The sequence below is a fragment of the Perna viridis genome, chromosome 5 (genome assembly GCF_037379345.1).
Source record: "Perna viridis isolate PV_CMFRI_1.1 ecotype Kerala chromosome 5, ASM3737934v1, whole genome shotgun sequence".
NCBI lineage: Eukaryota > Metazoa > Mollusca > Bivalvia > Mytilida > Mytilidae > Perna > Perna viridis.
In genome coordinates this window covers 6,405,147-6,418,081 of record NC_142449.1, presented here as the reverse complement: position 1 = coordinate 6,418,081, position 12,935 = coordinate 6,405,147, and the positions used below count along the sequence as shown (strand labels likewise).

Sequence of the window (12,935 nt, the reverse complement as noted above, 5' to 3'; positions counted from 1 at the left end):
TCAAACCCTCAGTACTAACAGGTATGTATAAGCTTAAAACAGCTTTGTATACATGTATGGATTGTTATTTCAGGTTTTACACACGATTCAAATTTTACATAATTGAAGTGGCCTTTTTTGGTTCTTAATTCCTAATATATACAAGTCACAACCTTTGAAATCTTCTCCAACCTCCTTTTTGAAGTACAGCACATTGTGATAAAAATTCAGAGATGGATTCACTTATACTCAAATTACTGTTCATACATCAAGAAAATGCTTGTTTCTGGCACCTTCTTTGGATGACAACAATGATGCTGTCAGATAAAGACAACATGATACAATATGACTGCAATTCATTTGTGGCTGTGTTAAAACAAGCACCATACAGCCAGCCTCCTCAGTATAGATTTTTCAATTAGGTTACATTTACTTCTACTTTTCAATTCTGATTGATTTGACAGTTTTTACTTATTTCAGATTTATGGAACAAAGTACAATTGTACAATATAATGCTTCCCTGGGTACAGTTTGATATGCCTGTCAAGGTCAAACTATGAACAATTGGTGCAAATGTAGACACAACACTCAATCTGGATACAGCTCTGAATTTTGATTGTGACTGAAAGTTTAAAGCAAATATAGACACAACATTCAATCTGGATACAGCCCTGAATTTGGATTGTGACTGAATGTGTAAAGCAAATATAGACACAACATTCAATCCGAATGTCATCAGCAAAGGCTGTCTTTTAAGAAGTTCATCGTCCATCTGATGTCTGTGTTTTTATTTCCTAGTGTTGTTTTCATACACCAGTCTATTGCAGTGATGAATAGGAGAAGGGATATGATACATCCATGTCGTACCCCAGATGTCACTGGGAACCAATCTGACTGTTGACTATTATGTAATACACAGCATTCATAATTGTTGTAAAAAGTTTGTATTAAGACAAAGAATGTATTAGAATGGCCCACAAGCAGTCTCTTCTGATGCTATCAAAGGCTTTTCGGAAGTCTATTAAGATGAGGATTAGTTTATTTTGCCATTCAATACTTTGCTCTATAATGTTACGGATGGTGAAAATGTGGTTAATACATCTTATGCCAAATCTAAACCCTGCCTGCTCTTTGCTTTGCAGATCATCTATTACATCATCTATTCTGATGTGGATAGTCAAGTTATACCCCGCCAGTTGCTGCAGTAACTTAAATCTCCTTTTTGGGCAGCTATATGAGTCCTCTTGCCCAGTCATTAGGAATTGTGTCATATTTCCAGATGTGCTGAAATAAAATGTAAAATACTTCTGTGCTGGTTTCCAGATCTACTTTCAGCATTTCTGATGTTAAGAGTCCATACCAGGTGATTTCCCATTTTTATCTTGAGTATTGCCTTCTGATCTCTTGCCTCAATACTTCTTCCATGCTTATATCTAATTCTTCTCCAAACTGTTCTATATTGGGTATGTCACCCTGATGATCAATATTTAGAACTTCCTTATAGTGCTCAGTCCATATTTCAAGCTGCTGTTTCTCTGTTGTTAAGACTCGACCATCTGTAGACTTGCATGGTTTGCTGGCATTGGTTTGTTTGCCACTTAGTTGTTTTGTGATCTTATATACTGTCAGTGTTCTAGGATTTTTCAGAAATTAAGGTTTCCTCAGGAAAAATCCATATAAAATCAACTTTCCCATAGTCAATGACTGCTTTCCTAACAAAACAAATCATTACAGCATATGAAGTTTTCAACTTGCTATGGGAAAGAATAACAAAGTACCTAACTTTCCCTGACCCAAATTTCACTTGCCCCATGTAACAGGAAACAGGAATCCTAGAACACTGATACTGATACAGGCTGCTGTTTCTGCCTCCATGGCTATTGTTTCAAGATACATTTTCTTATATGCCTTAGCTTTTTGTTTAACTTCTTTATCTCTGGCAGAGTATTCTTTCTGTAAGGCAGTTTTAATTCTCTCAGATTTTGCATTGTTTATTTTTTTCTTTGTCTTTTCTTTCTTGAATGCTATTCAAGGTGTTGTCGCTTATCTATTCCTTTCTCTCACGTTTCCTGTAACCAAGTATTTTATTAGAGGTGTCTTTGTAAATATTTTTAATCTCATTCCATTCCCGTTCTAATCTTTCCACTGTATCAGTGTCTGAATCCTGTAAGTTCTCTAAAACTCTAAATCTATTCCTCAACTCTATTTTACACTTCTTTTGTACCTCAGGTTGTTTCTGCTTGTCTATATCAAACATTTTTCTCTTACTTATTACTTTCTTAATAGCCTTTCTTAATTCAAGGTTAATTTTTCCAATTGCTAGATGGTGGTCACTAGCACAGTCTGCTCCCCTCATTATTCTTACATTGGACAGTGAGTTTTTCCAACGTCTATTTATCATCAAGTGGTCTATCTGGTTTTTGTCTGGACCATTTGAACAGTTCCATGTGATATTGTGTATAACTTTGTGCTGAAACAGTGTACCTCCTATTATAAGGTCATTGACACCACAAAAATCTGTTAGTAATTCTCCATTCTCATTGATAGTACCAACTCCATGTTTGCCCATTATTCTTTCTTTCTCCTCATTGTCATTACCAACTTTAGCATTCAAGTCTCAAAGGACTATAAGAATGTTATGCCAAGGTGTTTCACAGTGCTTTGTAATTTCTCATAAAATGCTGTCTTTAAGTCATCTTCAGCATCACTAGTGGGTGCATAGTACTGTATCAAAAGTCATTATGCAAATTTAGAATGAAATCTTGCTACAATCAATCTTTCATCTACTGGTGACCATTCGATGAGTGCTTGCTTGGCTTTGTTGTTCATGATTATAGCACCATCTTGTTGACGTTGCGTATCTTTTAAACTGGAGTATAGGATCGTCTCTCCTGTAGATGTAGTAACAGATCCAGTCAGTCCACCTATATTCACTTACTCCAAGAATATCAATGTTATAAGATTGCATCTCCTTTACAACCTGAGCTGTCTTTCCACATTCATACATTGTGCGCACATTCCATGCGCCTATCTTAAGATAATCTTTTGGTCCCAGAAGGCTGTTCCTCTTGTTGTTAGCTTCAATTGACCTATCACTAACAACATTCATATTGTTGTCATGACAACCAAAATCCCTTGGTATACCGTTGCAATTTGTTTTGTTAAATGGTCTGGTTTCCATAACTATTGTGGTTTTATGAGACGAGACCTGGAGGACCAGGTGATTTGCTGTCGTTTCCATCCTCTAGATCTGCCACCATCCAAGGCTTACAAGCAAGGATCTGCCTGGTTTTATGTCAGAGTTGTCTGTCTTAGATAGGTAGCCTTCCTTTGCTTACAACCCCCATCTGGCCGGCTATTTACTCATAGCTGGGGGTTTGGTTGGCAGCCACCAGGGCATCTCTACTCGCCAGTTGGCCTAGCATGCTGTGCAATCTAGGGGCCAAACCTCATCCGAGACCAGTTTACCATCCGCCACCTTGAGGAGGATCCCATATCTGGGCCACATATATTGTAGGTCTTGCAGCATGAGAGGCTATATCTGGCAGGGAAGACTGACTCACTTGGCTTCCTTTTCACAACGAAAGTTGTTAGCCACAGGTGGAGTTGAAAGCAAGAGTGGAAAAGCACAGACTCCACAACACACACTGTACCCATCACAAAGCCATTTGACAGATGCAAGTTCCACTGTATCACATTATTGCTAGAACATGAATATGGAACCATGCACGCACATTTTCAGTATTTATTTTTCCTTGAACTAAGAGTCCACATGTATGACTGGGAGTTTAATAATCTTTCAATTTGTTTAGTCCATAAATTTGATCATGAGTAGACAATCATTGTGATTTCGTATCAAGAAGAAAAGAGAATCGTAAAATAAATATTTATCGTTGATTAATACTTCCTTAATCCCTTTTGGGATTCGGCGCTGGAGATATTTTTTGTTTTGACCACCAAACAAAAAAATATCTCCAGCGCCGAATCCCAAAAGGAATTAAATACTTCCTAACTGTCCGCTATTGCGTTAAAAATAATTGAAATCCATGAGATGACCAGTCACACATCGGAGACATTGTTTTTGTGTGCATTTATAACTTAAATTTCTAACAAACATATAAATATAAATAGACCTACCTATTTAAAGCATCTGTTGTCTGCACCGTTGTAAATGCAGGTTGCTCCCTATTTTCTCCATTTTTCGGCTTTTTAGTAGGGATGGAAGTATATGGTTCTCTGTCCATTCCATTTTCAGTTGTTCTGCGCTTAGCTGCCATTCTGTGTGTAACTAACGGGGGGGATTCTGTGTGTAATGCCAACTAAAATGTGACGGGCTGTCGATTTTCGGAAACCCTGTTCTATTTTCGGAAAATCGACGGCTACATAATCGACAAACCTCGGGTAACTCCGCTACTCTACGGTACGGACTCGACCAAAGTTGCGACGAGAAACCAATCTCCGAAACAGAGGTCCGTGTATCTCCTACGTATACGTCAAACAATCACCTTTGCCACGCATGAAAACTGCAGGAAGATAGGAGTTATTAAGATATACATAAAATGTAGTTGGACTGAACTGTTGGACTGCGACTTCAGATTTCAACGACCAATGAAATACCGTGTTTCAAATAATGAGATTTAACCATTATCGAAAACGAATCTCTGCGTAATATCCTTTCTAAAGGTCCCAAGTACCGTGAACCACGCTCCATAAATTGGAATTATAACCTTAAAGTTCTTATGGATGCCGTCGAGGACTATGCAAGAAAATGGATAAAACGAGAACAAGAAGACACTGATTCTCTGTCAGAGTGGTTAAAGGCCGTGAGGTCTTTAATTTTGAAACGAATGAAAGTTTCAAGTAGGTCAATCAGTGCCAAGGCTACATCAGTTTTCAAAGACCCCGATGTAGCAAAAGCATTGTCTACTATACATGACAAATTTGTTGTCGTACCAGCAGACAAAGCCCCAAACAACATTGTTTTTGTCTGCAAAACGTTTTATATCCAGTGTTTATTATCAGAGGTAGACGTAGAAAATAATAGCAGTGATAAGACCTATACTGCTACCACTCTCTCCAATGAAGAGATTGTGGAAAACCATAAATCTGTGCTATCCTCTTTTGGTCTCTCTACCGAGGACGATGATTGTGATTTACCGTCTATGTACTGGATTCACAAACTTCACAAGAATCCATACAAACAACGTTTCATAGCTGGATCTGCAAAATGTACCACCAAACCTCTTTTAGAACTTTTAACTTCTATACTCACAACTGTCAAAGAGGGTCTGCAGTCCTACCACAACACTTGTTACTCCCGTAGTGGTACTAATTCAATGTGGATCCTGAAAAATTCGAAAGATCTTTTGGAGACAATCAGTACAAGACTATTATCTGAATATAATAGCATTAAAACCTATGATTTTTTCAACACTGTATACTTCTATTCCCCATACTCAGTTAAAATCCCGACTTAAAAACATTTTACATCGTTGTTTTTTCCAAAAAAGATGGTACACCTAGATACAAATATATAGTTCTTGGTAGAGATTCCTCATACTTTGTAACAAATAATTCCAAATCATCTTCCAAATATACAGAGGAAGATGTTTACAAAATGATGGAACTTTTAATCGACAACATATTTGTCCAGTGTGGTGGACGTGTTTTTCAACAAACGGTCGGCATTCCAATGGGAACAAATTGTGCTCCTTTACTTGCTGACCTATTCCTTCACTCTTATGAGGCTGACTTTATATTATAGCTGATCTGATCAGAAAGAAAGAACATCGTTTGGCTAGATCCTTTAATCCCAGTTTCCGCTATATAGATGACGTATTATCTATAAACAATCCTAATTTCGGGGATTTGATACATGGCATCTACCCAAAAGAACTTGAGATAAAGGATACAACAGACACTGTGAAGTCAGCCTCATATCTTGACCTACACTTAGAAATCGATGGTAAAGGAAAACTATTGACCAAACTTTACGACAAACGTGATGACTTTTCATTCAGAATTGTCAACTTTCCTTTCATCTGTGGCAACATCCCTTCGACTCCTGCGTATGGAGTGTTCATATCACAACTCTTACGTTATACCAGAGCTTGCCGAAACTACCCAGACTTTTTGTATCGCACTAGAACTCTAACAAATAGGCTTCTGGAACAGGGTTATGTTGCTACAAGATTGAAGTCATCACTACAGACGTTTTATGGTCGTCATGGATCGTTATGGTGTATCCATCAGCACCATGAAAACTGATTTATTCAACGGGTCATAGTTTTCCTTTTCTCGTTTGTCTACCCGGACTTGACTTTTTATGAGCAACTCGGCGGATGTTTCTAGAAAAGCAGAGGACGCTTACACTACCGGTGCACCTGGTCCATGCTCCCAGTTTTTAGTGGAGTCCGAGTTGCTCATTTACTTTTGTTACTTTGTATGTATGATTTTAGTTACTTTATCCCTTTTGGGATTAGACCAGAAGCCTACCCCTTTTTAATTTATTCGCAAAAAGTTGCATTGATTATGAAGTAAATACTGAAAATCACTAGAGGAGTATCCCTTCCCTTATTTCAAAAAATCTTGATCTGACCGCCACTGTGGATAATACTGGTACATGTATTTGGTAACATAAGCATTTTTTTAAATAATAACTGCAAGTGCAAATTCAAGGTCACAAATACTATATATATATATATATGGCAAGCCAAAATGGACAAAACTGCCTATTTATTCATATTTATAAAAATTATAAATATTATATTTCATTTATAAATATTTATACATCATTTAATAATATTTATAATTCAATTATGAATAATAATAATTCAATTGTGAATATTTACAATTCAATTATAATTGAAATGCTGGGTTGATCCACGATTTCAGGTTGGGGTGTAAAGTATGGTAAGCAACTTTCATATTTATTCCATATATTAGATACCTCATACATGTATAATAAATCAAATATCTTTTACATATATAACTTATACCCCGGACTTGACTTTTTATGAGCAACTCGGCGGGTGTTTCTAGAAAAGCAGAGGACGCTTACCCTACCGGTGCACCTGGTCCATGCCCCTAGTTTTTAGTGGAGTCCGAGTTGCTCATTTACTTTTGTTACTTTGCATGTATGATTTTAGTTACTTTATGTTCTTTGTTGTGTGTGTGTCTGTTTTCCATGTCTTTGTCCCTGGATTATATTCTTTTGATTACCGCTGTAACCTTGGTTCCCTTGATTACTCTTATATCTCATATACTATATAAGATATCTCTTATATATGAGAGATCTTATTTAGTATAATTAAATATTCTAAAATATGGAATTAATATGAAAACGGCTTGCTGTGCATCACAAATTATGTGAGATTTCTTATATAATTTATATCTCATATATATTAATTTATAAAAAGGTCTCTTATATTATATAAGATATCTTATATAATATAAAGATCTCTGATGTATAAAATATGGAATAAATGTGAAGACAACTTGAGACTACACCTGAATTCTATCAATATATCAGTAGATATTTGTACCCTAAGGTTAATATTATGTAGAGGTTAGAGACATAAATCCCTAATGTAGATTTTGATTTCCTTTCCATGATTTTAGGACTGTTAAGCTGTATTAACTGATAACTATGAGTAAATTTGTAAATTAAAATGTACATGTAGCTCATTTTTTATATTCATAGTGTATTTTATGTTGGTTTTCTAAGATATTTTTTTTCTATTTTTAGCTTAAATTTTGTTCCATCAGCAGACACATACTGAGAATTTTAGGCTGAGGAATACTGTATTATAACACACTTCAAACCTGCCAAATTAGAAAATGCAACAGGAAAGTGACAGATGGACAATAACAGGGATTAAAGTTTGACTCTGATTATGTGCAGTACAGAAACATTACTACAGACCTAACATTATGCTAACTAAATTATATGCATACAAAGACCAGAAGAATTAGTTTTTAAAAATGAGATTGAGGATTTTTTTGCATCATTTTAGAGACACATCAGCATACTCACATGCTTTGTTCTTCAGAAGATGGATTGATACTTTTTATTTGTTGTTCAATAAATAGAACTTGCTTTTTTTTGGTTTTAATTTGTTGGACTGAAAACATTTTTTCAAAGCTACCACAAAAAAAACTATGTACTCAAGTTAGTAAGAGGGCCAAGGTAATCAAGGGAACCAAGATTTGAGCAGAAATCAGAAGAATATAATCCAGGGATAAAGACTTAAACATGGGAACAGACACACAATACAAAGAACATGAAATAACACATTACATTTTAAGCAAATAGTCAACTCAGACTCCACCAAAAACTGGAAGCATAGGCTAGGTGCATCGGTAGGGTAAGCATCCTCTGCTTTACTAGAAACACCTGCCATTTTATTTTCGAAAACATTTTACATTCAACAAGTTAGTTTGCACTAAAATAGATCTGTTGAGGGTATACAAAAATAGGGTATGTTGGGTAGCACGAAATGTACATTTTGAATGTGAAAAGGCTTCTGTGTGGAAGTAGATATTTCAAAACAAAATGCTGTTTAGTTTTACTTTTTCTACTTTAGGACACACAGAGAACAGTAATATCAGTGGGACAGATATAATATATGTGTAGACAAATCACTAGTCCAACAGGTATATTACATGATCATTGGACTGATCTGTCACAAAGGACCATTATTTCAATGGAACAGATATGATATAGGTATTGACCAACCACCAGTCCAACATGTACATTTTATGATTGTTGGACTGATCTGTCACAGAGAACAGTTATACAAACAGGACAGTTATGATATAGGTGTAGCCAGTGGTCAGTCCAACATGTACATTATATGATTGTTGGACTGAACTGTTACAGAGGACAGTTATGATGTAGGTGTAGACCAGTCATCAGTCCAACATGTACATTATATGATTGTTGGACTGAACTGTTACAGAGGACAGTTATGATGTAGGTGTAGACCAACCACCAGTCCAACATGTACATTTTATGATTGTTGGACTGATCTGTCACAGAGGGCAGTTATACAAACAGGACAGTTATGATATAGGTGTAAACCAGTCGTCAGTCCAACATGTACATTACATGATTGTTGTATAACGCTGTAAAGGTGGTCAAAATTGCGTAAAATTCATTTTTAAAGAGTTTGCATTTTCAGTGGAAGTTTATTTTTGATATCCGCATTTTCATAATTGAAATTACTTTTAAAAATTTCAAAAATGATTTTCATGGATTTAAAGGTGTAAATAAGTTAATTGTGTTAATTTATATATGACATATTTGAGTCGAGTAGTATTCTTCGGCAGGTAAAAGTTGTTTGTCTAATTAGCCGCCAAATTCAATTAAAGGATTTCGTATCTAGCGCCCCGAGCTTGGGTACTTCTTTGACGGAAATTTTTCATACGGAAACATTGTAGTTTTGAGCTAATTGAATTAAAAATGTCAAGCCTGATAAGGTTCCTTTATAAGCCATGCAAACTTTACTTTCCTCACTTGGCTACGTTGAAATAAAATGTGTATAGGTTGAACCTCGTCTATTTTAAGGTTTGTAAAATTGTGACTGATTTCGATTATAATAGATTTTAGTTTAAAGCATTTTTCTTTCAAGTTTTGAGATGAAGCTTCCTTATTTTATATTTGAAGTTGGAAATTATCATATTGAATGTAGGTCTTTGCACTATGTTTAATAAACAACACGAAAGCGTTGCTTCAAAGTTCTGTCTACTTGTATATTGTATTTGTTTGTAATAATGTTAAAGGGAAAAGCTAAATTGATGTCTTATATTGTATTTATATATTGTGGAAATTACTTAAATCGACTTGACTGTGTGGAAATAAAATGTGTATATGTTAAACCTCGTCTATTTTAAGGTCCCGCTAAGATGTGTGTCCGCCGAATCCCGTATAAATCGCACAATTAAAATCAAGCGAGTTTCCCCACAAAAATGAAATAACATGGAAAAGAATCAAACACAGATAAATCGGTTACATCCCCTGAAAAGACCAGTTCACAGCATAATAGTTGGACTGAACTGTTACAGAGGACAGTTATACAAACGGGACAGTTATGATATAGGTGTAGACCAGTCATCAGTCCAACATGTACATTATATGATTGTTGGACTGAACTGTTACAGAGGACAGTTATGATGTAGGTGTAGACCAGTCATCAGTCCAACATGTACATTATATGATTGTTGGACTGATCTGCTTCAGAGGACAGTTATACAAATTTATTTATAGACAAATTTAGTTTTTAAAAATCATCTATAGGTCGGATTCGGGTATTAAGATGAAAACTGAAAATATTTAGATGAAAGTTGAGGGTAGTTAGATAAAATCTGAAATTATTAAGACGAAAACTGGAAACGCTATGATCTTTATCCTTTTAGTTTTCACCTTTATAGATTTAAAACTTTTCAGATGTTTTCCCCAGACGGATGAAAAAATTTCAAAAAGCATCTTGTAGAAAGTACCTAGATGACTAAATGATACCGAAATCCAGATACATGCAGCCTATCATCGATGTGTACTGATATATCGAACTAAAACTTGATGCTGCTAGAATCGTTACAGGGTTAACGATATTTACAAAAACAATTTTTGTATTCTGTAACAGGCTGGGAGCCACTCTCAGAAAGAAGAAAGCATAGAAAACTGCATTTATTTTACAACATTGTCAATAATAAAGCACCCAACTATCTCAATAACCTTGTACCCACTGAACTTCGTATCCCTTGAGAAACAGCAAGGATTTAACTACCATTTTGTCATTAACATCTGAATCTTTCATTCCTTCTGTTATTGAAGCATGGAATAAACTCGACCTATCCGTTCTCGATCTAGGCTCTCTTTCAAAATTCAAGGCAGCACTAAAAGATCCTCAAAAATAACTAAGCCTTCATGTAATTCTTATGACCCACGAAACCTTAACATAATACTCTCGCAACTCCGTTCTTCGGCTTCGTTTCTAAATGATCTTGCTAAAACTAACATAATGTCCAGCCCAGCGTTTAAATGTGGTGCTAAAATGAGGATGTAAATCATTTCTTCTTTGTCTGTCCTTTCTACAATGATATCTGAAACGACCTTATTCATAAACTGAATTGGCTACCCATAGAAATAACAAGTAGTAATCTCTTAAGTGGCCATCAAGATCTTACATACGAAACGAATGTAGCAATCGTAGAAGTTCTAAAATTTATCAAGAAATCGAAACGTTTCCTAAACTACTTGGAGGCGTCGGGTCCACGCACAAGCTATATGTATTTGTTAACCTTTTGTTTTGGTATTTTATTTACCCAATTGATATTAGTTGCTTTCTTCTTTTTTTTTCTTGCGCATATCATTACTGTATATCCTTGTAGTATGCTATGCGTAATATTGTAAGAAATGTAATTTACGGGAGAAGACTTCATAAGTTTGACTAACTTGTGTCCTATCTCACTTCTTCTAGTTGAGCAAATAAATTGTCATAAACTAAACTGATCATAAGTTCATTTTACAAAAAATGAACTTTTTTAAGCGGATAGGAAAACATTTTTTTATTCACTGTTCATTGCATAGGTAAAACCATTTTTTTTTAAAGTGAGCAGTGCATAAGTATAGCGGTATAACAACATTGATATTGAAGAATCACATTTGATACCACACTAATACAGTAACTTAGAATTGTAATAAAATTATGTTGGAAAAAATGAAGTAAACAATGTCAGTGTTAAGGTGCGAATAAAAGGATTTTGGGAGCATACTGCTAAAGAAATAAAGAAAGAGAAACAATCTCGCATAATTTATACAAAATGTTATTTAGATTAGATATTCGTATTTGTTAACGTTTCAAAATGACTTAAAGTGGTTAACAAAGCTCAGTGTCGGAATGGCCAATCTATTCTGTACTATGCGAGTTTAATTTGTCTAACCGGTATGGCATAACAGCGATGCTTATATTTAAGGGTGCATTTACAGCAATTGCATGTCCACCGTTGTAAGTGAATTCATGACAGAATCCCTACGGAGTATCGTATTTGGGCATAATTATTTCAAGGATCATAGAACTTTTCATTTTTAAAGCAGTGTCCTAAAATTGAGGTGACATTTTCATCTCGGTGGTGTTGTTATCTATTAGACATATACATCATACCTATTCTCGTTATATTAATTTCAATAAAAGAACATTTTGAAGTCCATTTCTTGAGCCGACATTTTTGTTGTTACCTTAAACTCGTTTTGTGTTACTTTAAATTTCAAAATTTATAATACTACGTGTATTTGGTTTTTAAAATAACTAACAATATTACCCTCTGATTTAACAGTTGCATATTTATTTTTGTAAATTTAGATGAAGTAGTCAAAAACTTATAAAAAGAAGCAGTAGCTTCAACTAAGTTGACTGTTGGCGGGAAAACCACAATAATCAGTTTTCAGTCCGTGGGTCCGTCCGTCACAAATTAAATTGTATCCGCACTTTAACTTTTCAAACATCCAAGGATTTTGAAAATCAGCGGTAAAACATGTTTTCACCATTTAATACCATTAATAGAAAGTGTGTCACAAGGAAAAAATAGAAAAAGGGTAAAAAATAAGTCAATGGAAATTGCGGATAAGCTGCACATGTGTTTCAAGGAGTAATATCTTATAAGCAGCATTAGAATCAAATATGTGGGAATATCTAAAAAAAAATAATTAGTATATAGAAATAGTACTCATAACATTGGAAGACAAATTCACCATGGAGAGCTTCTACCATGACCAATACAAAGAATGAAGGATCGGTGTTTTAGTTAACTGTATTTTGAAATTTGTACTACTGCAAATTTTGACAAATATAAATGAAATCTGATATAAATTCGGGGTCAGACAAGTCTGATTACTGCGTGATAAATTTTTAATTAAAATGAATTTTTGCAAGAATATAGATACCTATTATGATATA

At 34.9% G+C, this 12,935-nt stretch overlaps 1 protein-coding gene and 1 long non-coding RNA gene across 5 annotated transcripts in view; one reads left to right on the top strand and one right to left on the bottom strand.

Moving 5' to 3' along the window:
- LOC148615754 (uncharacterized) overlaps positions 1 to 4,406 on the bottom strand; it is a 59,980-nt gene extending 55,574 nt beyond the window's left edge. For 3 of the 4 annotated variants that reach the window (XM_088582316.1, XM_088582315.1, XM_088582318.1), the window contains exon 1: positions 4,117 to 4,406. In XM_088582316.1, coding sequence (XP_088438442.1) covers positions 4,117 to 4,256 — 140 coding nt within the window. In that variant the 5' untranslated portion in view covers positions 4,257 to 4,406. Of the gene's footprint in view, positions 1 to 152; positions 294 to 4,116 lie in introns of those variants that run through there. The other variant, XM_088582317.1, reaches the window with a different exon arrangement.
- Positions 4,407 to 4,512: 106 nt separating this feature from the next.
- Positions 4,513 to 8,081, top strand: LOC148615753 (uncharacterized). The gene is made up of 2 exons (XR_015922041.1): positions 4,513 to 4,839; positions 7,727 to 8,081. It is a non-coding gene; the product is annotated as an uncharacterized LOC148615753 (long non-coding RNA).
- Positions 8,082 to 12,935: the final 4,854 nt, after the last annotated feature.